The sequence below is a fragment of the Brassica napus genome, chromosome A8, assembly GCF_020379485.1.
Source record: "Brassica napus cultivar Da-Ae chromosome A8, Da-Ae, whole genome shotgun sequence".
NCBI classification, from domain to species: Eukaryota; Viridiplantae; Streptophyta; class Magnoliopsida; order Brassicales; family Brassicaceae; genus Brassica; species Brassica napus.
In genome coordinates this window covers 2,270,086-2,297,624 of record NC_063441.1, presented here as the reverse complement: position 1 = coordinate 2,297,624, position 27,539 = coordinate 2,270,086, and the positions used below count along the sequence as shown (strand labels likewise).

General features: G+C 31.2%; 2 protein-coding genes and 1 long non-coding RNA gene across 10 annotated transcripts; all 3 read left to right on the top strand.

Annotated features, from left to right (window-relative positions):
* Nucleotides 1-2,780: 2,780 nt before the first annotated feature.
* Nucleotides 2,781-8,825, top strand: LOC106352146. 8 transcript variants are annotated; one of them, XR_007315292.1, is made up of 13 exons: nt 2,781-3,121; nt 3,254-3,338; nt 3,515-3,695; nt 3,767-3,944; nt 4,027-4,203; nt 4,331-4,398; nt 4,509-6,936; nt 7,022-7,158; nt 7,240-7,374; nt 7,666-7,910; nt 8,115-8,178; nt 8,270-8,423; nt 8,527-8,825. It is a non-coding gene; the product is annotated as an uncharacterized LOC106352146 (long non-coding RNA). The 8 variants fall into 8 exon arrangements; XR_007315295.1 differs by having other exon boundaries at nt 3,254-3,344; XR_007315297.1 differs by having other exon boundaries at nt 2,781-3,126.
* A 4,706-nt stretch (nt 8,826-13,531) lies between these two features.
* LOC106439047 (receptor-like protein 30) lies at nt 13,532-15,885 on the top strand. Its single transcript, XM_013880391.3, has one exon. The coding sequence runs from the start codon at nt 13,568-13,570 to the stop codon at nt 15,758-15,760; it is 2,193 nt and encodes a 730-aa protein (XP_013735845.1). The 5' UTR covers nt 13,532-13,567; the 3' UTR covers nt 15,761-15,885.
* Nucleotides 15,886-21,084: 5,199 nt separating this feature from the next.
* On the top strand, nt 21,085-25,850 carry BNAA08G02240D. The gene is made up of 13 exons (XM_013880390.3): nt 21,085-21,497; nt 21,571-21,940; nt 22,462-22,539; nt 22,670-22,827; nt 23,595-23,670; nt 23,830-23,897; nt 24,033-24,279; nt 24,599-24,715; nt 24,834-24,940; nt 25,019-25,069; nt 25,166-25,249; nt 25,350-25,513; nt 25,591-25,850. Exons 2-13 carry the CDS (start codon nt 21,631-21,633, stop codon nt 25,739-25,741), a joined length of 1,611 nt encoding a protein of 536 aa, XP_013735844.1. The 5' UTR covers nt 21,085-21,497; nt 21,571-21,630; the 3' UTR covers nt 25,742-25,850.
* Nucleotides 25,851-27,539: the final 1,689 nt, after the last annotated feature.

Below are 27,539 nucleotides of genomic sequence, written 5' to 3'. Positions count from 1 at the left end.
GGAATGTTAAGCGTGGTGGAGAGCCTATGTGGATGGATTTGCTCATGGTGGATGTTAACGTGAGTCGTTTTTTGTTCTCTTCTTTGTATCAAGCGTTCTGGGTTAATATTAACAATTGTGCCGTTATTCTTTCTCTGTGAGCTCTAGGCTGTTTATATGTTTGATATTTTTCCGGTGAACCTGATCGTGTCTTACTTTTAAAAATTTCCTTAATTTTTTTTAGATGCTGATGTGCATTGTTTCTTGAATTTTTGTAAGTACATGCATAGATAGATAGGTCGTTGTGAATAGAGCTATCAATTTCTCATGCAATCAAGTTCACCCACTAATTCTTCTTCAATGGAGCTTTAATCCAGATGAACAGATTACATGATGAACAGATTAATGATTTGTTGTATTACAGATGAACAGATTAATGATTTGTTGTATGCTGATCCATCTCATGATTTGTTGTATTACAGATGAACAGATTAATGATTTGTTGTACGCTGATCCATCTCTTATTTTCTTAAATACTTCTAACTCTGTAAATACAGATGAACAGATTAATGATTTGCTGTACGCTGATCCATCTCATGTCACTTGCCAACACAAACACTGGTTTTCCAGGTTTCAATTGTTAACCCTGCTATACAAATTATAAATTTCACTGCCAAGTAGCCTTAATATTTTCTTTGGTTAGCAGACTTGGTTGGCGAAGTCAGGGGCATTAAAACGATTTACAACGAAGAGACCCAGAGTACTTAACGTCTCATGAGAACCACAAGGCTTGATAGGTATATGACAACCCTGGTGTTTTTTTTTTTTAATTTCCCCCATTACACACATTGGTGACTTGCACGTTTGTTCAAGGATGAAAAACATGGTGTTTGGCCTCCGGCCCTCCGCAGGCACTCAACTGTCTGCTTGAGTGTATTTGGTGGGCTTGCTGGGCAGAAGGACAAAAAAAGGCGCTACTCTGATGTAGAGTAGAACCAAAGTTTGTTGTTGGAACAAATATATATACCCAAAGTTTGTTGGAGGTAAGAACGAACTCTCTTTTAGGATTTGTACACTAGGGTCTTGGGGTTAAGTTGTGGTTGTGTTCAATACATAAGTGAACAAATTTTTAAAAAAAATGTCTACCCTAAGTTTGAGGAAGCCCCTCTTTCACGCTAAGTTGCTATATATTGACGCCTAACCACGTTTAATATTGGCAAAATCATCAGACACATAACCTCTTTGATTGCAGGCAGGCTGTTCATCAACGCTTCTTCTGGTACTCATTCAGCTCCATAGAACATTCCGATCAGAGATAGAGACAGAGAGACACCATTGGGTGGCCAAGTATCATGAGAGGAAAACCAAGAAGGTCAAGAGATACCATAGATTCTTTTGCGTCTTGCAGAGAGATTGGCAAGGTGATTGAATAAGACATGATTGTTCTTAATTTTGGTTTACTATTTTCAGGAACTTATGATCCTGATTCCTGGAACTAGATGGTTTCTTTTGTTTTCTTTCAAACCGATATTGCAATATATTCTAGAGAATTACAGCGTTTCTCGCACCATGCCTGATATGAACAGGCCGACGAGAAAGAAAGTGATTCGAATCAGTCTTCACCAAAACTTGGGATTAAAATTAAAGTTGGCGGTGGACTTTAAGAGAAAACAGAGTAACGAGACACCAAATATAACACTCAAATGATTTCTTTGGACACAAGTAACTGATATGTGTTGGGAAGTTTTTGTGGCGTTTAATCCTTCAATGTAAAAACAAAAAAAAAGATGCACATTTATGGGTTGGGTGATCGATCTTCTCTCTTTCTCAAGTCGCAAATATGAAAATGAATTTAATTTGATATATTCAGTTGCACATAATTTCATAACTGTCATAGTGGTACAAAAAAGAAATTTCTAAAGTAAATTACTAACATTAATCACTTTGTCATAATTATTTATGAATATACAGTATTTGTGGTTTAAATGTTGTTTGGGATTCACACTCTAACCCAACTAGGAAGATAGTTAGAAGTGTATAAACAAACTTTTTAACCTTAGAACTAAATGATTCTAAAACCAAAACAAATCTTAAATCAATTGTAAACTTAACAATTATTTTGCATAAGAACTTAAATAACCGACACAGAAGAGTATTTAGATCATAATTAAGATTTAATTCGACTTTTGATCATCTTGCTCATAATTCTATCAGGATTTTCAGTTATAAAAACAATAAATTGTAAGTTTTAATCCTTTCAAATTTGAATAAAACCATGAATAAGTTAAAAATAAATTATAATATATCTATCAATTTATATTTATAATGGTTTAAAAATCACATTTATATATATTCAAATACAAAAAACGTTGCACAAAAAAAGACGTAATAAAATACATGTCAAGATTATTATATTTTTTAAAGAAATTATTTTAGTAAATAATTATTTTTTAAAGAAATTATTATAGTTAGATAAATAAATAATTTTAAAAATAAATAGTAAAATAAATAGTTAAGATTATTGTAAAAGATTATGAAAGTTTTTAGTGCTGACAAAAAGAATTAATACTACTTTTACTTAAAAGTGAATTTAAAATAAATTAATATTTTTATTTTATTTATTCGACCCCCCGCCCGTAGGGCGGGTTTACCCTAGTACAATACTAAAAGTTGGATATAAGCTCCATTGAGCCTATCCACGTCGGCATAAATAATCATCCAATCAAAACATTTCGTTTTGCCACGTCACATACTGGTTTGTGTATTGTGGGCTTTAATTTTTTAAAATCCGTTTTGTTTGATATATGTTGCCCATTAAGCTCAATCATAAAAAAAAATCCTAAAAACCAGAAACGATGAAAGATGAACTCCAGACCCTTTAGTATTGTTCTTCGTCGTTTCAATTTCTCTAACTAATTAACACACTACTCCATCTCTGTGCAATCAAACCTCTCGAAAATTCACATCTACTTGGGAGTACTTAATCGCCGGTGGCCAAATATGCAGCTTTAATATAACCAAAGCAATGATTGCCAGATCCACTTCTCCGGAAAATTCGAGCACCGAAACACCAGCGAAATCCCACATCGTCTTGGAAAGCTTCAAGTCTCGACCTTTCTGCATCCTCTGTCTGTTAACTTTGGTAACGTATAGATTCCCTCTACAACCTTATATATATATATATATATATATATATATATATATATATCATCTGTTTCTGATTACTTTTTTCAAACTCACACCTTCATTTGGTCAAGCCATGTGTTGTTTGCAGGAATCTAGGATCGTGGCTCTATCAGTTCGCATGATCCATCAAGACCCAAATTGTTCATAGTCATTGATACATCCTATTGTTTTCCGTAAAAGTTTGTTTAATTCAATTATCATAATCATGTTTTCGGAACATATGGTTCTGAGTTTTTTCTTATTTTGTTTTGTTTTGTGGTTTCTTCCGTCAAGTCTCAGCTTTTTGTATAGTTATGTGTTTGCAGGCGTTTCCAGGTCATATGAACACTGTTTCTTGCCTATGTTTCAGACACGGGATTTCAGAAGTCTATTCTGGTTCTTTTGATCGGAGTGTCAAGGCGTGGAATGTACAAGGTTGAGCTTTTGTGCAAGACAGTTTCGGACACCAGGATGAGATTCTAGCCATTGATGCGCTGAGGAAGGAGCGTGCACTTACTCTTGGAAGAGATAGAACCATGCTATTACACAAGGTAATAGACTGTTTTTATCATATGGTTTCTGTTGTTCTGTATATGTAAGTTTTTGTTATATGGTGTTTTAGATGTCTGAGACAAGTTGTACGATTTACCGTGCACCTGCATCGTCTCTTGAGAGCTGTTGTTTCATCAATGATACTGAGTACCTGTCTGGTTCGGACAAGAATGGACTGTTGAAAAAGATACCAGTGTTTCTCCTTAAGAATGCACATTCCGTTGTAGCTGGTGGAATCACCACTAATGGTAATTGAATCTTAACATCATTTAGTTGCAGAGATCATGATGCTCTGAAAAGTCTTAATGCTTTCTTCTTTTCCTAAACCAGAAAATGGTGATCATGATTGTGTGGAGTATAGCAACTCTTCCACAACGAGTTCTTGGGTGAGTTCAGCTGCTGTGTGAAGAGGTAGTGACTTTGCCGCATCTGGAGCTGGTAATGGTTTTGTGCATTTGATGGTTGTTGAAGCAAGTGCCCTTTGGATCTTTATTCAAGCTTCCACTGGTAAAGTTTATTTCCTTAATGTTTTCTAATATTATGTTGATGCATCTGTTGTTTCTGAGAGTGGTTAAGAGAAAAGCATTTCACTTCACCAAGTAGTAATCTCACAGTGCTTCTTTTATCATGTTAGAAGACTGGATTTGTGAACTCTATGGCATTTGCAAAATCTGGTAATTTTTGATTGTTGGTGTTGGACAGGTATGCCATCATTCTCTCTTATCTTCCTTTTTTCTTTGATCTATGCTGTGTTTTTTTTTAATGCTAATTTCAGAATTGTTATGGGTTTTGTGATATCAATATGTTGCAAGAGACGAGATTTGGAAGATGGAGATGCATAAAATCTGTGCAGAATGGTGTGGCAATACATCCCTTAAGGCTGTCATAAGGATTTAATGAAGAGTTGGTACTTATATTTTTCTGAATCTCAAGTTATGTAATGGCTTCTACTACAAGAAGTTTTGCTCCATTTCTGTTTGTTTTATTGTACCCTATTTTTTTTATAATACAAGAGTGAGAAGAACTTTAACTTTTTTGAGGTCCTGATGAATCAAAGATGTGAAGAACTACATATAATTTATATAAAGGATAACTATTAGTAACTACTATCACATTTAGTTAAGATGTTTGCTCATCTGAACTTTAACTGTTCTTGATTTAAAGCTAAGAGACTCCTGAAACAACTGTTGCCATGACTAAGAAATGTACTCACCTATAAAGTGAAGCCATTAACTTCAGTGGATAAGTTTGGATATAATGAACACACCAAAAAAGAATGTGATTTCACAAAGAAGTCATCACCACACTTTGAATAAATGGAAATCGTAAAGTTGCCGACCTCACATTAACAACATATACATACTTTTAAATTTTAATATTGAATCAGTAACGTAACAAACAATAGCAAAGACTTTAAGTTTTCAGGAATTACGTAACGGTTGCTACCTTATGTCTTCGCCTCTTAACTTTTCTCTTGACTCTTAAGGAACTCTCAGCCTGCACACTTGAGAACATACTCATCTGCACACACCCTAACAAGGTGAAACAGAGCTTGCTATTAGACGTACCTACACCCAAATGCCACGGTGAAGAAGGCTCCTCGGGCCAACACCTTTGAAAGCATCAAACTCAAGTAAAAAAAATCACTATATAAAACTAAAATAGATCATCAACAATCACCAGAAAAAATGTAACACACATAACAATAAAACAGACATGGCAGTACTATAGAATAAAATACACTAAATCATCGTACCAACTTTGCATAAAGAAAAACACATGAAGGCCAAATCAATAAGACAAATAATTAACAACAGTATAAAAATATTAGTTATTCTTACTTTAGATTTTCTTCAATGTCAAATTGAAATACAAATCAAATATAAAAAAATAGAAATCACTACATTTTACATAATTTTTTAATTTTGTGTTCTTCTAACAAAAAAAAACAATGTTAGTGGTCTTTTTTTTGTTACTTATGTTAATGATCTTTTCAACTTAAATAAAAAATTAATAAAATATACAATTTGATCTTAGAATAAAAAACTATTATAATTTTTTTTTCAATATAAATTAAATTTCCAAATGTTTTATAAAATTATATTATATTTTAATATAAAATAGTTTCAGTGTAAACCCACCTGTCCATAGGGTTTCTGATCATAAGATAGTGAATATTTTCTACCAAAATTTTGCAGATAGATTATAAAACTACAGGTTAAAATATTACAGTAATTATTATGTAAGTTATTTATACCAAAAATAAAATGAGGGTTCTGTTAAAAAAACTAGAAATTTATATTTTGTAATTTTCTTTTGTTAATTATTAGTATTACTTATGAAACTCTTACTTGCATTAACTACAATGATTTTTTCAATCGTTATTTTTTTTCTATTTAATTTAGAATTCTATTTCTTCTGTTTTTAATTATAAGTTTAACAATTCAATATATTATATATATAAACAATATGATCGGAAATTTTGTTTAAAATAGTAGGATAAATGATTATTATTGAGTGACCACAAACAAATAATAATTTGTTAGTCAGAAAACGAAAAGCTAATATTTCCACGTCAGTTTTTGTCTTTTTGTTATTTTAAAAGAAAAACAAGTATATCTAACCTATACTAAAAGGTGAATATGAAGCCTTGTGAAACTATCCACGTCATCAATTAAAATCAGCCAATAAGGTGTCTGAAATTTGCCACGTCAGCAGTCCGTAAATTTATCTGGGCTTAAAGTTTAGCCGGCCCGGTTCTGATTGGTTTCGGGCAGCCCAAATGTGGTAGATACGGCTTCCATGTTATCCTCTCTTCCAGAACTCAACGTGGCCGTCTCGGCTTTTCAGAGTCTCATCTCTTCGCCTCCCCTTTCGTTATCTCTTCACATTCCCTATGGTTCAATGTATTTGTTTTAATTCTACCATAATTGTTAATCCCATTGAATCCAGATTCCATGTCGTCTTCTCCCTTTCATTCATCTCAAATCTATAAATATAAGCAGGTTGAGAGTATGATGGATGCTCAGCACGATTGTCAGTTTACCATTTTATTAAGCTAGAAAAATTTTCAAAAATGTCTTCCTCCGATGCTGTTTTTTTGCACTCTGCGTTTGAGGCTCTCCGCCTCTGAAGATCCGGCCAGTTCATTGTTGCCAAATTAATCTGTTTTTGGGACTTGAAAAACATCAAAAAACATGGTTAATTCATGGAAATCACTCTACTTCTCTTGATGATAAGGTATTATAACTACAAACGTTCTTTTTTCTCAAATATTCTATTTTTCCCATAGCCGATGATCTAAATATTCAATCTTTGATTGCAGAATTCGGTGATACATGGATTCATCCTGCTGGTCGCGCCTCTTACTACCGTCCGTCTTTGCGAGGAGGTTCAGTCGTGAAGTTAATTAGAGAGAGGAAGGAGCTGTCATTCCAGTCAAAAATCAGGGACACATATGTGGTATGATTCATTATTTCTTTGCACGATTGGATTTGTGCATCGCCATTGCGGTTGAGATTGCAGTTATTTTTGATAAAATAGGAAGTTGTTGGGCGCTCTCGGTGGTTGGAGCGGTGGATGGTATAAACAAGATCAAGACCCGAGAATTGATATATTTGTGGGAACAAGAGTTCATAGACTACTACAGAGAGGACGGCAATGGTGGCTGTGATGGAGGTACATCAGCCAACACTTTTTAAGTTCATTTATCTCAAGTTAACGAGATGAATCACTTTGTACATTTTTCAAAGTTTGGATTGTAGACTAAGATGTGAGGAGTCATAGTTTCAGTTTGCTTTTTTAGTTAACGAGATGAATCACTTTGTCTTTGAAACCATTGTCATGAAATTGTATAAATCAGACGGTCTTGACATTCTACAAATCTGTATATCCATTCGACACTGTCACCAAAAATATTCATTTTCTTTAAGAACATTGTCATGAATTTTTGTGTTTGTGCTTCCTCAGGGTTTGTGTACAGGTCCATGTGAGGATGGCTTTGGAAACCATGATGTGCTAGCCGTGTGGCATGGAACAACAGTCGGAGGTGAAGACTACTGGATTATTATTTGTAACTCATGGGGGTCATATTGGGGAGAAAGCGGATACATCAGGTCCTAACGTAACTATCATAAATCAACCGGGAAATGCAAAGTCGCAGCACGGTCTATACCCAATCAAGCCAAGCTCTCCATTTGGTTTGGTGTCTACAGGTGTGTTTAAATTTGAGGTTTTATTTGCTATTCAGATAATTGGTTGGGCATGGTTTTGAGATACACTTTATAGGCAATAAGCCCAGGGTGCCTCTTTTAATTAATCATGCTCGGTTTTGGGGTATTATTGAAGGCATCCATATTATTTAATTGTTCATAATTAATTCTGTTTATTTGATTCGCCATGGGAATCTAATATTGAAGTTGGTTCTCCACGAGCAAGGAATGAAGCTAAGTTGAGATACAAAGAGAAGAAACTCAAGCACATGTGAGTTTTTTTTTTCTTTTCTTATTAAAAAGCGTTAAAAACATAGTTTTTACAAAAAAAATGATTCAAGATTTAATTGTTTGAGTTGTAGTATTGGGAAAAAGGTTCGATATGCATCTCGCAGAGCGAGAGCTTACCCGAGAAAAATAGTGAGAGGAAGATTCGTAAAAGCTGGTGACAATTATGACTATGACCCATCATCACTAACCATGAAATCAATGAGTTTTCTCTTCCCCTAAAACAATGTATGTCTTCTTCTCATGATGATGATATATGATTACTCTTATACGTGGTGAACCAGTTTCTTCTCGGAAAAGTAAGCCAAACTCTTTATCTTTTTGCCTACAGTTTTATTTTGAATCGAAGAAATCAACATGTTGCGGCATGGAAACGTTGGAGACCTGCACAAAGAATGCTTAGATGTAGTGAAAGTGACGAATTGGGTGGAAGGCCAAAATGGGTGAAAATATAGCAATTTTGCTTCTTTTTTTTTAAAACAGAGCTCTTTCTTATGTTATTTACTTTTTTAATATTTCTAATCATTATGTAACAGGGAAAATCCTAACTACTTTTATTTGTAAACTTAGAAAAGAATAACTCTAAAATAATTTATGTTATATACATATATATATTTTTTTTTTACAAAACTCTAAAAACTCAGACTTGATTCTTCATATTTTATTAGTTAATTGTGTTACCTATAATAGAAATATTTATTTCAAACTAAAAATATTTTAAAAAATCAAATTTAAAAATTAGTTATATATAATTTAATATACAAAAATTCACATACAAATAAAAATGATAAATGTAACAATTTAAATAAAAAATATTATTTGTAAACTTAGAAAAGAATATATCAAGAATATTCCTTTTTAGGAAAGAAAATAGAAAAATACATTGGAGACAAATCCATATCTATTATGAAAGTCTTCTATTTTAGAGAAAAAAATAGAGGAATACATTGGAGATGGTCTAAGGCATGGCCGACGTAAATGATCGACGTTGAGATTTCAGCTTTTCTGATTTTTAATATTCTAATGTTTCAATATAATTTGAATATTTCCTTTATTTTATAATATAATGGTTTAAAAGTATTTTTTGTTTCACTATATAAATTATTTTTATATTTTAATGTAACTTTATATTTATTGGATATTGTGTGGCCAATAAAATTATGTAAATTACTGTTTAATTGATTAAATTTATATATTAAATGACAGTTTTTTAAAGTAATAACTTTTAAATATAAAAAAATTTAATTACAACTAATTACATTTTGAAACATATACAGTAATCTATAAACTAACTCTATATAGATATGACGACAAAATTGTAAAGTGGTCTCACCTTGAATTTCTTTCATTTTGTGCATTCTTAATTGGAAGGAGATAATCAACATCTAATATTATGCTACTCTCAGTATATTAGAAATTGTCGAACTGTAAACCAATTAAAGATGATGTAAGGAAGACATAAAGATGTATTTCCAGTTATCACAAATATATAATCAATTGACAACAACTTAATTATGTCCAGCGTAGAACAACAGAGAAGAGTTTTCATACCTTCTAATATTATAATATCTCACCACATTAGTGGTTAAATCAGTTTTCTCTAGCACAAATACTCACTCGATTCTTGGAGTTTAAAGCTTTTCTATCTGATGATATTAGTAGTTTGATCCCAAAAAAAATGGTCGAACTGCACATTGTAATTGGAGAAAGAAAACAAACAAAAATCAACCTAAGACTTTTAAGGTATATGAAACAAAAATTGGAAATAACAATTCTTTGCAATTAAAGAATAAGGCAATAAAATTGTAAAAATACAAAATAAAACAAAAAATATACACAGGAAGAAAGATTTAGTAAAATAAAATATAATATAATTTCCATAATTGATAGTGCTTAGTTACACTAAAAAGTCTAAATTTACAACATACACAATTTATTTACATCTTTAAACCTATTATCTAATTAAAATAATTCTAAAAAAGTGTCACCATGAAGGATTAGAAAATATATGATAAAATACAATACATAACATTAAAAATACATTATCACTAATCACTAAAAAATCATGTTAGTAGAAATAAAAATGAAATGACAACACATTTATTAAAACCATAGAACGGCACGCAACAAAGTGTTATTAAATATATAAACTACAAATTAAATATGCTCAACGTAAACACACATAAAAATGAGAAATCATATCTGGATATATTTAAATAAATAGTTTTAAACATATTATATTCTTGAAATTTTAAAATTACTTAAAAATAAACTAAATTATTAAAAAACTTAATATACAAATAAAACTAAAGCGATATTTTGTAACATCAAAAATAATAAATGAATAAAAAATATATTATGTTAATAAAATAGATTTTAGATTTTAAAGACTTCTAATTCATGTAATATTACAAAATTCAAACAAATTTTATTACAATTAATATTTTAGCATTGGATATATTAAAATAATATTATAGATTGATATTCAATTGTAAGTTTTTAACTATTACACGTTAAAAATACTATTAAGTACGGTTTTTTTTTAAAGAGAGTTTTATATTTTAAGTAGGTTATTGGAGTACTTTTTCTTTTCGTGAATTTATTCGAGATGAGTTTCCGATCATTTAAACTAAGATAATTTATGTTCTATACATAATTATATATTTTTTACATAAATCTCGGACTTGATTCTTCATATTTATTAGTTAATTGTGTTACATATAATAGAAATACTTACTTCAAACTAAAAATAAAAAATCAAATTTAGAAATTAGTTATATATAATTTAATATACAAAAATTCACATACAAATAAAAATGATAAATGTAATAAATTTAAAAATATATTATCCGCGCGTAGCGCGGAGAAAGGATCTAGTATTGTTAAAAATGTAAATAAAGATAACTAACTCTTTTTTATTTCATTTTAAAAATGTATTTCTACTTTATTAGACCAAATTACCATTTCTCATTTATATTTCAGTTTCTTTTCTAACTATGTATTATATAAATTCTGAATTTGTGACTTAATAGAATTTGATTTTTATGTATATCAAGAATCTTTTAAATAAAATTAAAAATAACTGAGTCAAACTTTTTATCTATTAAATAAATAAATAAACAAGAAACTGTGAATTTTTGTGGGTCAAACTTGATCCTTTTATATCGGAATTTTAAAAGACACATAGCTTAATTTAAATGTATTTCAATTTGTGATTCATATATTAATATACTTCTCTGTCTTTCTAAACTTTAAAACATCATTAGTTCATTATCTAAGATGAAAAATTATTTTCGATCTTTACTTATTGGTCTCATCATGCTCACAATTCTTCTACTTGGTTTGTATTTACATTTACAACTTTACTAATATATTATATAATTGTTCTAAAATAAATTTAATTTGATGCCGTATTATTTAATATACTTATATAACTTGTATGTCTATAATGTAATACTGAGTTTACTAATTTCCAAGAATAAATAATGATTAAGAAAAAAAATGTTTAGACTTTTAAATTAGTCTACAAATAAAAAAAAACACAAGCATATTTATTCAAAATAAAAATAAAATAATTTCCTATTCCAAATACGAAAAGTAAAGGTATGTTTTGATTTTTAAAAACATGAGTAATGGCGACTGCTCAGAAGGGAGGACCAATAATCCCATAAACTTGTGTTGAAAATTACCCAGACAAAGCTGGAAAATGTGATCTCGACCAATGTAAATCCCGATGTACCAAACGTAGGAAAAATGGGCAAGGTAGTTGCATTGATACATGTAAAGGATATATGCAATGCAGATGCGCTTATCCTTGCTGCCGTCCCTGATTTTTTATCTACTTGAAACTCAAATAATATTTATAATAATACTGCGCTTTTATCAATGAAAAGAATTAAAGTATTAATAATTTGTTGGTGTTTGTGGTGTAATAATGTGTACTAGGTTACCCAATATAAATAACAAATTCTTATATATCTATCTTCGTATACAATAACGTGAAATGATAAAAAAAAATATTAAATGAGAATCAGTGTTTTAATTTCATATAACAACTGAAAGAAAAAAAACTTCAATTTCTACCGTTTAGCAACTTCAAAGTCAAAGTCAGATATTTTTTCCTTTATGATCTATATAATATTTCATAGAGATTTAACCAAAAAGGAGTGTTAACCATTTTTTTATCATCGAGATGCATACTCAATTAAGATTTTTCAAATCACCTAGTAGCTATGTGTCTATATAAACAACTAAGGATAGTTGTTTCCGAGCACTATACGTTAGACTGTCTTGTTTTGTATTCTCAGTTCGGGGTACATATATGAACTCTGAGTGATTGAAGCTCTCTTTCAGGAGTTGAATATTTTCCAAATAAGTTGTAAAAGCAGACCATTATGCTGGTTTGGTTACCATCTTCACCAATTGAGAACAATATATTGTAAACATCACATGTAAATATCGTAAATTCTTCGTACTTTCTATTTCCCAGATGAGGGCCAGTTCAGAATGAAAGTGTGACATGCTGGCTCTCTTGTTCCTTGTCTCCATTAGGTTATCAAAACCTTCCAAAGTACTGTACCATTCTTGCCCCGAGAAATTATCATGAGTTTTCCATGATCCATCTGTAAAATACTATTGTCCCCGTATTTGAGGTATTGTTGACAAATCACCTCCCTAGATTGGGCGACCCTTTGTGCTAGTGATGTTGGTTGGTGCCTCATGCCGAAGTGTTGATTCAATTTCTGCCAATTGGATAGTGTCTCTAAGATCGATATCTATATTTCTAAAAACCATATTGTTCTACATTTTTAAATGTACAATAGGATTCATGCATACTGATGATTATCTATATGTGGCTTAAAACCCTCCAAAACAAATGATCTATATTTGCAAAAATTGATTGGTAATAAAAAATAAGTCGATTCGATGGAATCTGTAAGAGAGCTCATACTTGGACAACCGGAAGACATTAAAAAATACATAATTTATTGACTTAAACAGGCTATAAGAGAAAAAGTGCCAACTGATTTCAGATCAAAACCCATTCTGCTATCAAGTCATTTCTATTTGTCCTTTCTCAAAAAAGTCATTTCCATTTGTCACATTTTTCAAATCTTTTGTAGTCTAAAGCTTCGAGTGGTTTACTTATATTTTTCTTCCCTTTCATTTTCGTTGGATTTTTTCAGGGGACGATTTAGAAAATACATTCAACAAAATACAAAACTATTTACCAAGTTGACAAGTATTCGCAAGACTTCCCAAGTAATCAGCTCCACCAATTAATTAGCTCCTTCTATATAAATGAGGACGCACATGCAGAAGTACTACATAATCTATTTTACTCCACCCAAAAGAACAAATAAAAAGGCATAATGGTTCGTAAACAAAGTTATTGTTATTTCTTCTGCTTTATTTTTCTCCAACTATACTTTGTTGTTTCTTCTACACCCCATCTTTGCCGCCATGACCAGAGGGATGCTCTTCTGGAGTTTAAAGATGAGTTTCCAAATCTTCAGTATAGCCCAAGAGCGAGTAATACATCATTAAGCTCATGGAACAAGAGCATGGATTGTTGTTCTTGGGAGGGTGTCACATGCGATGGCAAATCTGGTGAGGTGAATTCGCTTTATTTTTATTCAATTTTCCTCAACAACTCTCTGAAAGAAGATAGTGGCCTTTTTAGACTCACACATCTTCAAAACCTAACCCTTAGTAATTGTTGTCTTCATGGAAACATCCCTTCTTCAATAGGAAACCTTTCTCAACTCATAACGCTTGAGCTTTCCAGTAATAAATTAGTAGGTCAACTTCCACCGTCAATGGGAAACCTAACCCAACTAAGATTCCTTGTCCTTTCCCAAAATAACCTTAGTGGCAATATTCCTGTGTCCTTTTCCAATTTAAAGGAGCTGGTCAATTTAGACATCTCAAGCAATCAATTCACGGGTGGAAATTTTCCTTTTATACTGCCAAATGTAACCAGTTTGTATAGACTTCCACTTGGGGTGAGTGGACTATCCAAATTGGAGAATTTTGATATGCATGACAACTCATTGTCTGGGCCTCTTCATACATCATTATTCATGATTCCTTCCTTGACATGGGTTGATTTTAGCGGAAACTATTTGGAAGGGCCGATAGAGTTTGGAAACATTTCATCGTCGTCTAGGCTTGAATATTTATTTCTTGCTAATAACCAATTCAAAGGCACAATCCCCACCTCTATATCAAACTTAGTCAACCTCATTCATCTTGATCTTTCCAACAATAACTTAGAAGGCCAAGTGCCAGGGTGGCTTTCGCAACGGCAACAGGTAATGCTTTCTCAAAACTCTTTCAACAGTTTTGAAAAATCATGGGAAGTTTTCGACGAAACAAACATGGAGGCGTTGGATCTTCGTTCGAACTCATTCCAAGGAACGTTTCCTTATTGGATATGCAAGCTTAGATCATTACGGTTCTTAGATGTGTCCGACAATCTTTTCACTGGCTCGATCCCTCAATGTTTAAAGAACTCCACTGCTTCTCTTACCTATCTAGTTCTGCGTAACAATAGTTTCAGTGGCATTCTCCCAAACATATTCTTCAACGCGACACAGCTAATCTCACTTGACGTTAGCCACAACCAGCTGGAAGGAAAAGTTCCCAAATCTTTGATCAATTGCAAAGCCATGCAACTTCTAAATATGGAAAGCAACAGATTCGAGGACGAGTTTCCATCTTGGTTGGGTTCTCTACCTTCTTTAAATATCTTCATCCTCAGATCAAACCAATTCTATGGGCCGTTGTATCACAACAACCGCCTATCCATTGGGTTCCAAGCTTTAAAAGTGATTGATCTCTCAAACAATCATTTCAGTGGAAGCTTGCCCAGTTTCTATTTTTCCAACTGGCATGAAATGACTACATTAACGGGGAACTATGATGACTCATACATGGAATACTACGTCTACTATGCTGCTGTTTATTATAATTCCATGGAAATGGTTAATAAAGGGGTAAATACGGAATTTGAGCGGATCCGACAAGACTTCAGAGCCATTGACTTTTCGAGAAACAATTTTTGTGGAAGTATACCCGAATCCATTGGATTGTTGAAAGAGTTGCATCTTCTCAACGTGTCGGGTAATACATTCACAAGCAATATTCCTCAATCGTTGAAATATTTGACAAAGCTCGAGACACTAGACCTGTCTTGGAATCAGTTGTCTGGTCAGATCCCTGGAGGTCTTGCAAGCCTCTCGTTTCTGTCGAGCATGGACTTTTCGCACAACAATCTCCAAGGTCCAATACCACGAAGCACACAGTTTCAAAGCCAGAACTGTTCTTCGTTCATGGACAACCACAAACTCTACGGTCTCGAAGAAATATGCCGTGAAACTGATCATGCCCCTAATCCTACACCACAAGCTTATGAAGACTTGTTTGAGCGAGAAGAAGAACGAGTAATTAACTGGATAGCAGCAGCAATAGCCTATGGACCTGGTGTGTTTTGTGGACTGGTGATTGGACATATTTTTGTGTCACAGAAACACAAGTGGCTTACCGAACGTCATCTCTTATAGTCTCTCTAAGCATTCTGATCGGCATGAATATTCGTATTATTCAGGTGTGTTTTAGAAAAACTCTGTTGTGTTTGTAATTTTATAATATAAGGCTTTGTAATAAACGTCTTCAGTGGTATGCGACAGTGAAAATATGCACTTGTTTAGAAACTTCTTTCAACTCTGATCTTAACTCGACAGTAAAATATAATTTTGAATTGTTCGAGTGTAGGAGCAGGAGTTGTAGTTGTTTTAGAATAGCTTCAAGTTACTTAATTTGCTACTGGTTTTGATTTGGATTAGCTTTAATGATAATTGTTGATTGTTTCACTTGCTTTGAGGATGGCTTATGATGCAGATAGAATATTTGGAAAATATTCTCAATATTATTATCTAGTTTATTGTTAATAGGATAATTAATTTATTGTTTTAGGATTTTTATAGTTTTTTATATATAGGTATATGATTAAGTTTGTAGTGAGTTTATTATTTGATTAATAAAATTGAGAGTTTTCTCTTTGTTTCTTGTTCTCGATATAGATCATTGATGATCTCAACGAATTTTTAAAAAATTGGTTTATTTGGAAATTTTAAGACTAAACAAATAACTTTGTGATTATTTTAGTTTTCCAGAAATTTTCAAAATCAACGGATCTCTAGTTCTATTTTATAAAAATTTTCCTTCATCAGTTTATCACACCCGTCTTTTTATAGCGACAACAAGTAAACAAGCTCCTTATGTCTAATCTTTGTAGTGTTTTGTTACTAGTGCATAACTTGTAGAATCTTCAACTATAGGTGTTGAAAAAAGAGTGATGGCTAAAGACTATAAACTAAAGTGGCGGTTCTTTGTTGAACAAAATGTGACTGGCCATTAATTTCCGAGTAATTAGGTGAAATAGCTAGTGAACGGTTGGTAAAACCAAAAATGTTATAATATAAATATAATTGATCATATTGATAAATAAAAATTAGTTTATATCCATAGTAAATGATACTAAAAATCAAATACTAGAAAATATTTCTGATGTAATATATTTATATAATAGTAGTGTGTTTATAATAAAAAAAAATCGTTAGTTTATATAACTATTGTGGATATATAGTGATAATAGACTTATAAATATATAAATGAACAATTATTGATTTTTCATACTTAAAACTTTATTTTTTTAATTTTATAACAATTTTTGTTTTTTGTAAATTCTGCCAACATATTCATTAAGCCCAAAAATATTTTAAAATAACACAAATGCCCAACAATAAAAAAAAATTACACTTACTAATCCAAAAATAAAGGATATTTCTTTTGTTCAAAAATAGATGATATTTTAAACATACTAGGTGTACTGCCCACATATGCGGGCATGGTATTCTTATAAATATTTATCTATTTATAACTATTAAATCAAAACCAACATAATAAATTATTAATTATGTTTTTTAAAAGATAAATCAAAGACTAAAATTTATATTTTATAATAAAAATAAATATTTTCAGATAAAAACACAACTTAGTTAAGAATTATCTTATGTTTTAAAAATATATTTTATTTTTTAGAATTTTATTATATTTACGTATAGTCAATTATCTAATATAACATATAAGTAAAATATTATTAATATATATTCATTAGTTTTTATCAAAATATATAAATGGTTATTGTTGTGTTAAATTTTAAAAACATTCACATATTAGAATTATTTTAGAAAATCATTAGCATTTAATTATAAATTGTTTTATATCTAACTATAAATTTTATAATAAAATATTATTTTCAGATAACAACATAATATATCTAAGAATTATCTTATGTTTTAAAACATGTTTTTATTTTTGAAAATTTATTATATTTATTTATAGTCAATTATCTAATATAATATATAAATATAATATTATTAATAGAAATTCGTTTATAATTATTTATATTTTAGATAATTATTATTGTTATTAATTTTTAGATAATTCTTATTGTTATTAATTTTAATCACTTATTTAATCAGATAATTTGTTTTTATTTTTGACTAATTTATTTAATTTATTTATTAAGGGTATAAACTATTTATCATTAATTTTAATCACTTTTTATTCAGATATATTTGAAATTCGTTTTTAATTTTTGATTAATTTAGATAGTATATTCATTAAGGGTATAAACGATATTAACCGCTCTAACTTTTAACGTGAGAGCTCGATTCCAAAAATTTACTTCGCAAATAATAGTATAGATATATACAGAAATATTCACAAGTTCTTTTACCAAAACATCATCATTAAAACATATATTAAAACCAAATTATAATATAAACAATAAATTATCAGTGGTTATAGAGTTTTTAATAAAATTAAATGTTATCTAGAAATATAAAAATATTTTATACATTGAAACATCAAAAATGCTCAAAAATATCTGATATTTGAAAATGGAGGGAATAAATTTTATCACTTGCATACAACATTACATAATACCATACATTAATAAGTAAATAGAATGACATATGAAACATAGGACTAAAATTCAAAGGTGGTTGAGACTAGGATTGGACATTTTATCCATTAAATTTTATTTGATTCATTCTTCGTTTCAATTTGATTTGAAATTAAAATTTTTGATTTGATTCGTTATCTGTTAATTTTGATTTGATTTGTTACTCGTTTATAAATATTAAAAACTAATATCCGTTAAAAAGGAAAAAAAATACACCGCCCCGAAATATATATCTATAATTAAATATATAATTTTAAATGTATTATTTTATATAATTATTATTAACATATAATTTTGTTAATGTTATTTATAATATTACTTATAAGAGTACTAAATTAAGAAATGAGCATAAAATATTTATAAGATTATAATTTTTCTAAAATTTAATGTTTTATAAAGAAATTTAAATAATTTAAATAATTTTTTTATATTATGTAAAATAATATATTTTTTTAAAATAGTCTCGTAAATTTATTTCTACATTTTTTGTATTGAATAAAGTAAATGAGATATCCATAAATATCTAATAAAATTTCAGATATCTAAAAAACCCGGTATTCAAACCAAATCAGAAATTAGATATCCGTTAAATACGAAATAAATTATATTTACTGGAAATTATGGTAAAATTCTATCCGTGTCTGCCCCTAGCTGAGACAATACCTGTAAACCAATAACATTGACAAACTTATTTTTTTTTATTTTTTGTTTTTACAATTTTTTAATTTTATTTACAAATTATATATTTATTTTACTATAAAAATCATAATATAACCAAACAAATAAAAAAGGTAGAGTACAATAATCTTAACCTAAAACTTCCACAATCACAGAAAAAAAAATACCATAATTACACTAACTCAATAAACGTTTTGAGCTGGAAAAATATCAACAAAAAAGACTAACTTACCTTATCATAGAATACCCTAGCTAGAACAAAAAGATGTCAGAAATAATTAAAAAGATAAAATTTGAGACAAATCAATTTCCCAAACAAAAAGGAAGGCGATCAAACACCAACTCAAAAAACCAATAAAATGGGTTAAAGGAATAATAATCATCGGACCATAAAACAAGAAGTACAACCACTAGTTAAAAGGTAAAAAGCACCTAAAAAAAACTAAACAAACACATACAAGGTGCTTATGCCAGCGAAGAACTACAAAACTCTGAATAAAAAGGGACCAAGGCTCCAAAAGACTAATTCCAGACAATTACACCAAGAGATGAAGAGAAAAAGAGAAAAAAAAAAACTGAGGAAGGGAGAATGAAAGCCAACCATCACCGAGAAACTAGAGCTCAAGATTGAGACCAGAAACAACTTTCCAAGTCCATATAGCATACACAGAGAAATGCACTATCCAAATCTTGAGTAGCAAATATGACGAAAGGAAGAGCCACCAGAGAAAAGCATCAAATCACCAAAAATCAGATTTTGAAAACCAAGACGAGCAAAGACTATCGACGACAAGCCAACGATGAGGAAGATAATATCAAAAACAACTAAACTCTGACACAATCCAACGAGATGTAGTTTCTAACATTAGCCAAAATCTAAAGAAGAAAATGTCAAATATTAACCGAAACAGCCTACAACACCGTGAGAAACAGCCGCACAACTGAAAATTTATAAGCTTGATTTATAACAAATACCAGATAATCTAACAAGAAAAAAATGTAGGAAAAAACAAGAGCACGAATGTGAGTATTTTCCCAGTGATAATAAAAAACACTGTACACCGGAAAAAAAAACAAAATACATAGATGTTGGCAGTTTAAGGTCAAAATATGGCGAGATGGCAAAACACATCTTAAAAGAGTAATGATAAAAAAATGTAAAAAAAAATAAAATAGAAATTTGACGCTGAAACGTCAATCTTAGGATCAACAGATGCCTAAGTGAAAAATTATTGAAATTCAATATGCTTTACATCAGAAACTCAATTCACCACTAGCAAATACTATTATATACACAATATATTATTGAAAAAAAACAAACACATAATATATTAACATATTACCTACTACTACATGATACAATAGAACACTAAATAATGCTCTTTACAAATAAAGATTGATCACATAATTACATCATCTAAAAATTATATTTAACAATAATAAAATAATATCATGCGCGAAGCATCAATATTAGACATATTTTTATAAATATTGAACCAATACATGAAACAAACAAAAAAAAATATTTTTCATAAATAATTTTATTTTTATTATTTTTTATTTAGTTTCTCTACACCATGGAAATTTTTTATAAAATGAAAATAAACATAAATTTCTCAAAAAAAATCTAAAATGGTTTTTGACCAAAAGAACACACAAAAAAGTTCTATTAAAGAACTAAATGACACCTATACTACTCTATAAATATATAAATATATATAAATAAAAACTTATATTGGTTATTTTAATTTTTGTGTGTTTTATCTGCTGTAAAACATTTTTAGGACTACCTAGGATATTTTTATTTTCAAAAAACATTTATTCAATTCAAAACTTTTTGTTTTTTTTTTCTTGTCAGCATTGTTTGTTCGAACCTTTTTTGAAATTTTGTTTTAAAATCCAAAACCTTTTTTGAAAGCATTTTTAAAATTATTATTTGAAATGTTAATTATATATATATATATATGTATATTGAATCGTAAGCCTACTCTCCTCTAACTTCTTCTTTAAATCTAAATCCCAAATTTAAATAAGTTAATTATACGAGTATAAATGTTTTTTACGTACTTAATAAAATATATTTTGGTCATTTCGATATCTATATGCTATATTTGTAATTTTTATAAAGATTATCCTAGAGTATTTTTTTCTGAAAATTGTAAGTATTAAACGTTAAATAAAATATTAAACAAATGGGGGAAATAAACGAGAAAAATCAGATCAGGAGCTGAATTGATCATTCCCGGTTTAGAAGAAATCTCAACCTTAATGCTGCCTTCCTCCACATTCTCTCGATTCTAGCGACGGAGGAGGATTCTATCGCCGGACTTTCGGCTCCGAAGGACTTACCCCCCGGCGTTGTCGTCCTCCGTACATCTCTGTTTCTCTGCCGTCACGAACACAAGGCAGAAGCTCAGTCTCTCTGCTGAATCTGACTGTCAACGAGATCTGTGAAATTCTCGCGAATTGGTTCTGTGATCTGCCCGATCCGCGTCGTCTTCTCTCTGGATCTGAGTTTTGATTTGACGTAATTGATCTGTGAAACCTCGAATCGGGGGTTTCTCGCTGCTCCAGCTCCATTCAAGTCACGCGTAAGTCATCAACACGCATTGTGGATTTCATAGCCTTTCTTTGTACCTTATGATTGTTTTTACTTGCTCTCAGGGTTTCTATGCATTGCTTGGTGCCTCTGGCTGAATAGTTGTACACAGAGCCGTTGAAGCGATGTTATCGTCACGGTTTTCATTTTTGGGGATCGGCAGTAGTTCCAGCGAGGTTAATGACTCTTTGGGTGATTCTGGGACCAAGATTAAGCCATCTCTAAGTGTGCAGACGGATAAAGATGTGTACAGGCCTGGAGATTTCGTTTTTGTAACTCTTGAGGTTGGCTATTCTGCTGTGAGGGATCATGAGAACGGGGCTAGCCCCTCGGTTTTGGTTGACAAGCTTAGTTTTGAGGTTAAGGGAGTTGAGAAACTGGACGTTCAGTGGTTTTCTGCTCAAAAGCCATCACCAGGAAGCAAAGGAAGAAGAGGTACTGAAGGAGTTTTTTTTTAAACTGAAACTATTATATGTTATTATATCAGTTTGTGGAGATTATCACACTCTGGAAAGTAGGCTTGTGTGTTGTTAACGTATGTGGTCTATCCCGTGAGGATAACTATGGAATAAAAATGAAATAGTTAAGAAAAATGAAGAAAAATATATCCAAGGGGAAACGGCTATCAAACTAAGCATTGAAAGTATGTGATATTTCTTTTTGTGTTTCTTTAACTTCCTAGACTTTCAGCCTTCATGGTTCTTTCTTTAGAAACATTGCATATTGTATTCAAGAAATGATGTTCATTGCACCTTTATAGCATTTATGGAACTTAATTGCCTCTAGATGTATATACTATAGCTGTACTTGCGTCAGTATTATATTACAAAAAATGATGTGCTTCATGTTCTTGATCCTCACAAGTTTGAGGAAAGAAAATGATACTAGGTTATGTGCCTTGTATGTGTGTACCTTTGTGATGATGTGCTAATCGTGTATTTTTTTGGAGTTTTCAGGTGAACACATCTTCCTAGACAGTTCAACACCATCCTTGATCTCTAATCAACTCCTATCTCCCGGTGCTAAGATGACATGTAATCTTTCCTGATCCCTTTCTTTAATACTATTGAATAATAACGTAGACTATGCTGGATGGCGACAGTTAGGGCTCACAATGTCAATCTTTGAGCTCACAGCCATCTTTGTTTGTAATTCCATCTACAGTAATGGTTCGAGCTGCACTCCCACAGATTATACCACCTTCATATAAGGGCGCTACTTTACGTTACCATTACTATATCAAGAGCACATTAAGCGGAAGATTGATGGCATTAGAAAACAGCCAATTCTACAAAGACTCGACAAAAGATTTCATCGAAGTGGTTAGTTTACTTGACTTTCCCTGTTCTCTTAGGTGCTATAGGAGAAATACATTGTGTTTTATTAGAAGACTAAACTGGGGTAAACCCAAAAATTTGTACCTTTCTTGTGAAAACTTGATTTCGTAGACGAGAGTATGAGATTGGAACATAATGTTTCTTAGTATAGTGCTAGCTAGGCGTCCTTTGGTTTCTAGCCTCCTTGATGCCTAATTGATAAGACAATCAAAGAACTTTGTATGAGTAATTCAACATTCTTAAATCATCTACTTGTTGTTTCTCTGTGACAATCGAATGGCGATGCACCAGGGTTTATGTTCAAACAAAGAGGTTGAAGCATGAGGTATAAAGCCTAGGCTAGTCTAGATGTTCTTGGAAAAAAAAATAGGTCTCACATGAGCCTACTTGTTATCTTTGGCCGATTTGTCACCGGAGTAAGTTTAGTAGTTCGGTCAACTAATTGTAATATCCTTTTAATCAAGAAGAATTGTGTCGCTTTTTTGATTTGGCATCCTAATAAAACTTTGTCCCAAAAATTGGATGCCATGTTTCTGAAGTGGGAGTACGAGTAGTTATGGCTCAATGAAATTCAATCTACATGCCTTATATAATTATGCGTCATGATGCTTTATAGAAAATATTTAAGTGGATGCATTTGGTCTTAGGACTCTTGTTTTTCTGAATATCGTTATTTCCCCCTTTTGTAATTGGATTTTTCTATTCGAATTTGGCATAATATTGACCCGTGGTCCTGTTTGATATATCAACAGGAGACTCGAGTCCCGATACAAGTATGGGCAATTCAGAAGAACAACGGGTTACTTTTAGAGGAAAGTCAAACCGATGGTAAGCTTTGTTCTCAAGTTTCTAATGAGGAATTTTAGTTTAGGCTTCAAAAATGTTTATTCATAAGCCAATAAATTACATAACTTTGCAAGTTTTTTTTCCTTATTTTTGGACGGCATTAGCAGTGCAACCTGATGAGACTCTTACGTTTTCTTTCAGGGATTGTTCCAACCAGTACCATCCAGACAGAAATATACTGGAAAGGGATGGATGGGGACTCGGAATGGGTATGTCATGCTCACAGTTGTATCATATTACTGTTAATCGACTTTACTACTGCTTGTACAGCTTTTTGCATACCTACTGGTTTCATTTGCATGCCGGTCAACATAAAAACACTTAACGAACTGCATTTAATGCAGACTAGGGCAAATGACGCATATGATAATGGCGAGGATGGATATGACAGTTCACGCGATGAGATCTCCTCTGTTTCTTCCTATCCTAACAAAGGAAATCTAAACAGAGCTTTTGGTAGTTCAGTGTCCTTGAATTCTGGACCAAGATTATCTTTGAATGCCACGTCATATATTGAAGGTGTTGGATCATCTCCAAAAGAACTGGTCTCTCAGTTATCAGCTGCTGTGGTGTCTTACGACTCTGGACCTGGTAAGTGTTACTGTGCACGTAATTGCCTGAAACATCAATTTCTTTTGTTGGGTCACTGAGAATGTCAACCACTTCATGTAACACCTCTGTTGTGTGCTGAAAAAGAAGTGAAAGGATTACTTCACTAACACAAGTGTTTCTGTCTTCAGTAGAAGGCTGATTTCAAAGATAATCTGAAAATATTATCGTTCTCAAATAACAATAATAACTGATTGATGCTACTTCGGAATATTCCCCGTTATCCATTTTGTTTATTAGCTCTATAACTGGTGAGCAAGGAGAGGATTACTAAAGAATGTTTCCATCTTTTTCCTAATAGATGGCTTTTCTCCTGGTAAATCATCAAATTCCGTGATTCCAAGCCAGCAACTCAAGCAGACAAATGGCCCAGGAGAATCAAACTCACCTGAAGCTGGAGCTGGAGAACCAATTCCATGTAAACTAGTCTACTCTCTCAACCTTCTCGAAGTTTTAAATATTTCACATGTTGTAGGCTTCATTTGACTGTGGATTCTGCAAATAGCAACTTATCCAGTGCAATCATTTTCTTGCAGCAGAAAGATTCACACGAGGAAGATCTTACAACATCAGAATGGATGACCAAGTCCTACTTAGATTTTCTCCGAAGAATGCAGACTCTACTTATTACTTCAGCGATAACGTAATGGCATTTTCATGTCATTTCACATTTCTTTCATAATCCTACCTTACTAACTTCCAGTGGTAAAATTGTTTGTAGATTGGTGGAACTCTTACTTTCTTCCATGAAGGAGCTAGAAGATGCCTTGAGGTAAATCCACAAAGTATTTATTTTCTGGTGTATAATCTGAATCTGATGAGGCCATATCAAGGTCTGTTGATTTTGATTATCGGTATCCGATTTCAGGTCTCGGTTACACTAGAAACTTCAGAGACGATAAACAGGAAATTTGTTCATCCGTCGAGGAGAAGTTCTCCAACGCATACTAAGGTACAAATACAACAGAGTTTACTCTGGTGATTGACTTCGTTTCTGCAAAGAAGAGCTTTGCTACTACATTGCATAATGTTGTGTCTTCTCTCAACAATAGGTCCAAAGCGATCACCATGAAGTGGTGGCAGACCTTATTCAGACAAGCTTTCTTTTCTCGATTCCCACGGATGGTCCAATGTCGTTTACTACACCCCGTGTTTCTGTGCAATGGATTCTTCGGTTCGAGTTCCTAATCACCCCGAAGGATGTAGACTTGAGCAGGTATTAATTCTCTTTCAGTCTTTTGAAGTGATCAAGGTGTTGAAGTCAGTTTCTTTTGGTTGTGTTTGAATACACAGGTATGAACATCCGTTGTTAGTCCCGGAAAGGGAAAAAAGCGAATGGGTTCTTCCGATAACGGTACATGCACCACCACCCAGAACATCATCACCTGCTCAAAACCGAGGCGATAAGCTATATGGTTTGGAGCCTTCTTGGATACGCAGCTAAACCACTTCATGCAATGTGATTTTCTTTTAATTCTCTTTTCGAATATTTACCACAAACTTTTGTTTTTCATTTTATATACTAGTTGATAAATAAAAAACCATCTTCGTCTGGTTTGAGAGCAAGGTTATGAACACAAATGCATAAACTACAATATTTCATCAATTTCAGGCAGAATCTGAAATAAGTGTTTTTTTTTCTAAAACTAGTCGAGAAAATGAATAACATAGGTGTTAGCGGTTCATGCAGAAAATTTGATTTAGTTGACTTTTTTGGTTTACATTAGTTTTTTTAATTTTCAAGTATTTTATTTATCAATTCGCTAATTATTATTTCTATCAATTATCTTCTTCTTTTCGAGTGTTAAAAGAAATGTATGCTATTTAAGCAGAATCTCAGCAGAGATTTTGCCCCTGCTTTTTCAAAATAATTACAACCTTCTGCTATTGCCTAATTACAATCGTGCATATTAATTCACCAATCATAACTAACTATTTTTAAATCCAATCACACAACATTAGAACCCAAACAGATTCGACCCAATCCCAAAAACAAAAATGGCCCAAACTAAAGTTTCAATTTCTGTACAGGTCTTTTAAAATAATGGGCCATTTGGGTCTTGATATTCAACATAGATATTCAACATAATTGAAGCCTATTATATTATTTGTCCTTTTCAGATATAAACATACTGCAGTTTTTTGTATTTAATTTCATTATTAGATTAAACTTTTATAAATTATTATTTTGAATAAACATTAAATATGTATAACTAAAAAAATTATTATTTAATGAATTTTCGATATATTAGTTATGATAATTAAAAATATATACAATAAACTTTAAAATATATAAACACTACATAATTAGTATTATTTATTAGAAATACAACACTTGTTGAATCCATTCTAAATTTCATTCCTATTTTGTATACATAAACAATCATTTCAAACAGAATAAATACAAAGAATACATAAACAATAGGCACATTCTTAAATGTATTATAAATTATAAATTCTAGGAAAAAACTTCTACTTTACAAATATTTATCATTTTCAAATAAAATTTAAATAGAAAACAATCATGCGCTTTCAAAGCGCGGATCAAAATCTAGTTGAGTCTTAAAATCAGAGTATGATTAAGGGCTTTAATCGTAATGTGAGCAGTAATTTATATAGCTGTTGTAGAATTAATGCTGTAGATGTTTTTGTTTTGGGAAATACCCTATAATATCACTAAAAAAGTTTATGTCACAAATATACTCTAAAGATTAAATGACCAAAATGTTTCATTAAAAAAGTAAATATATACTTATATCCTAAGGTTAACTAATTCAAACCTTGGGGTTTAGAGTTAATAATGGTGATTGGGATTGAAATTTAAAATTTTATAAAATAAAAAATAAATATTAAAAATTTGAAAATAAAAATTTATAAAATAGTTTCTCAAAGTATTTCGAATTACAAAAAGAAAATTTGAAGAAAAAAAATCGAAAAAAAAAGTTTGAATTTGAAAACATATAATCTAAAACTATAAAAAAAGGAAAATGTTTTAGGATAGAACTAAAAAGTTTTATGTCACAAATATAGACCCTAAACATCAGAATGACCAAAATGTGTTTTCCATGGTAGCTTAACTAAAGCTAATTAAGGAAAAATTGATAAAGACAACTCTGAAGATGAAGACCAACCGCTACGTTTGGAATAGGAACATCTAATCCCACCTTTTTTCAAAAGAAGAAAAGTTTATTATTGGCTAATGACAGTGTTTTCTAAAAAGAGTTAAACTATAAGAAATCAAA

Excerpts from the sequence above, each read along its gene's own strand:
- LOC106439047 (XM_013880391.3), top strand. The coding sequence starts at position 13,568 with ATGGTTCGTAAACAAAGTTATTGTTATTTCTTCTGCTTTATTTTTCTC.
- BNAA08G02240D (XM_013880390.3), top strand. The coding sequence starts at position 21,631 with ATGTTATCGTCACGGTTTTCATTTTTGGGGATCGGCAGTAGTTCCAGC. Across the intron at positions 21,941-22,461 it reads AGGAAGCAAAGGAAGAAGAG|GTGAACACATCTTCCTAGAC; the intron begins GTACTGAAGGAG and ends TGGAGTTTTCAG. Across the intron at positions 23,671-23,829 it reads AGAGGAAAGTCAAACCGATG|GGATTGTTCCAACCAGTACC; the intron begins GTAAGCTTTGTT and ends GTTTTCTTTCAG.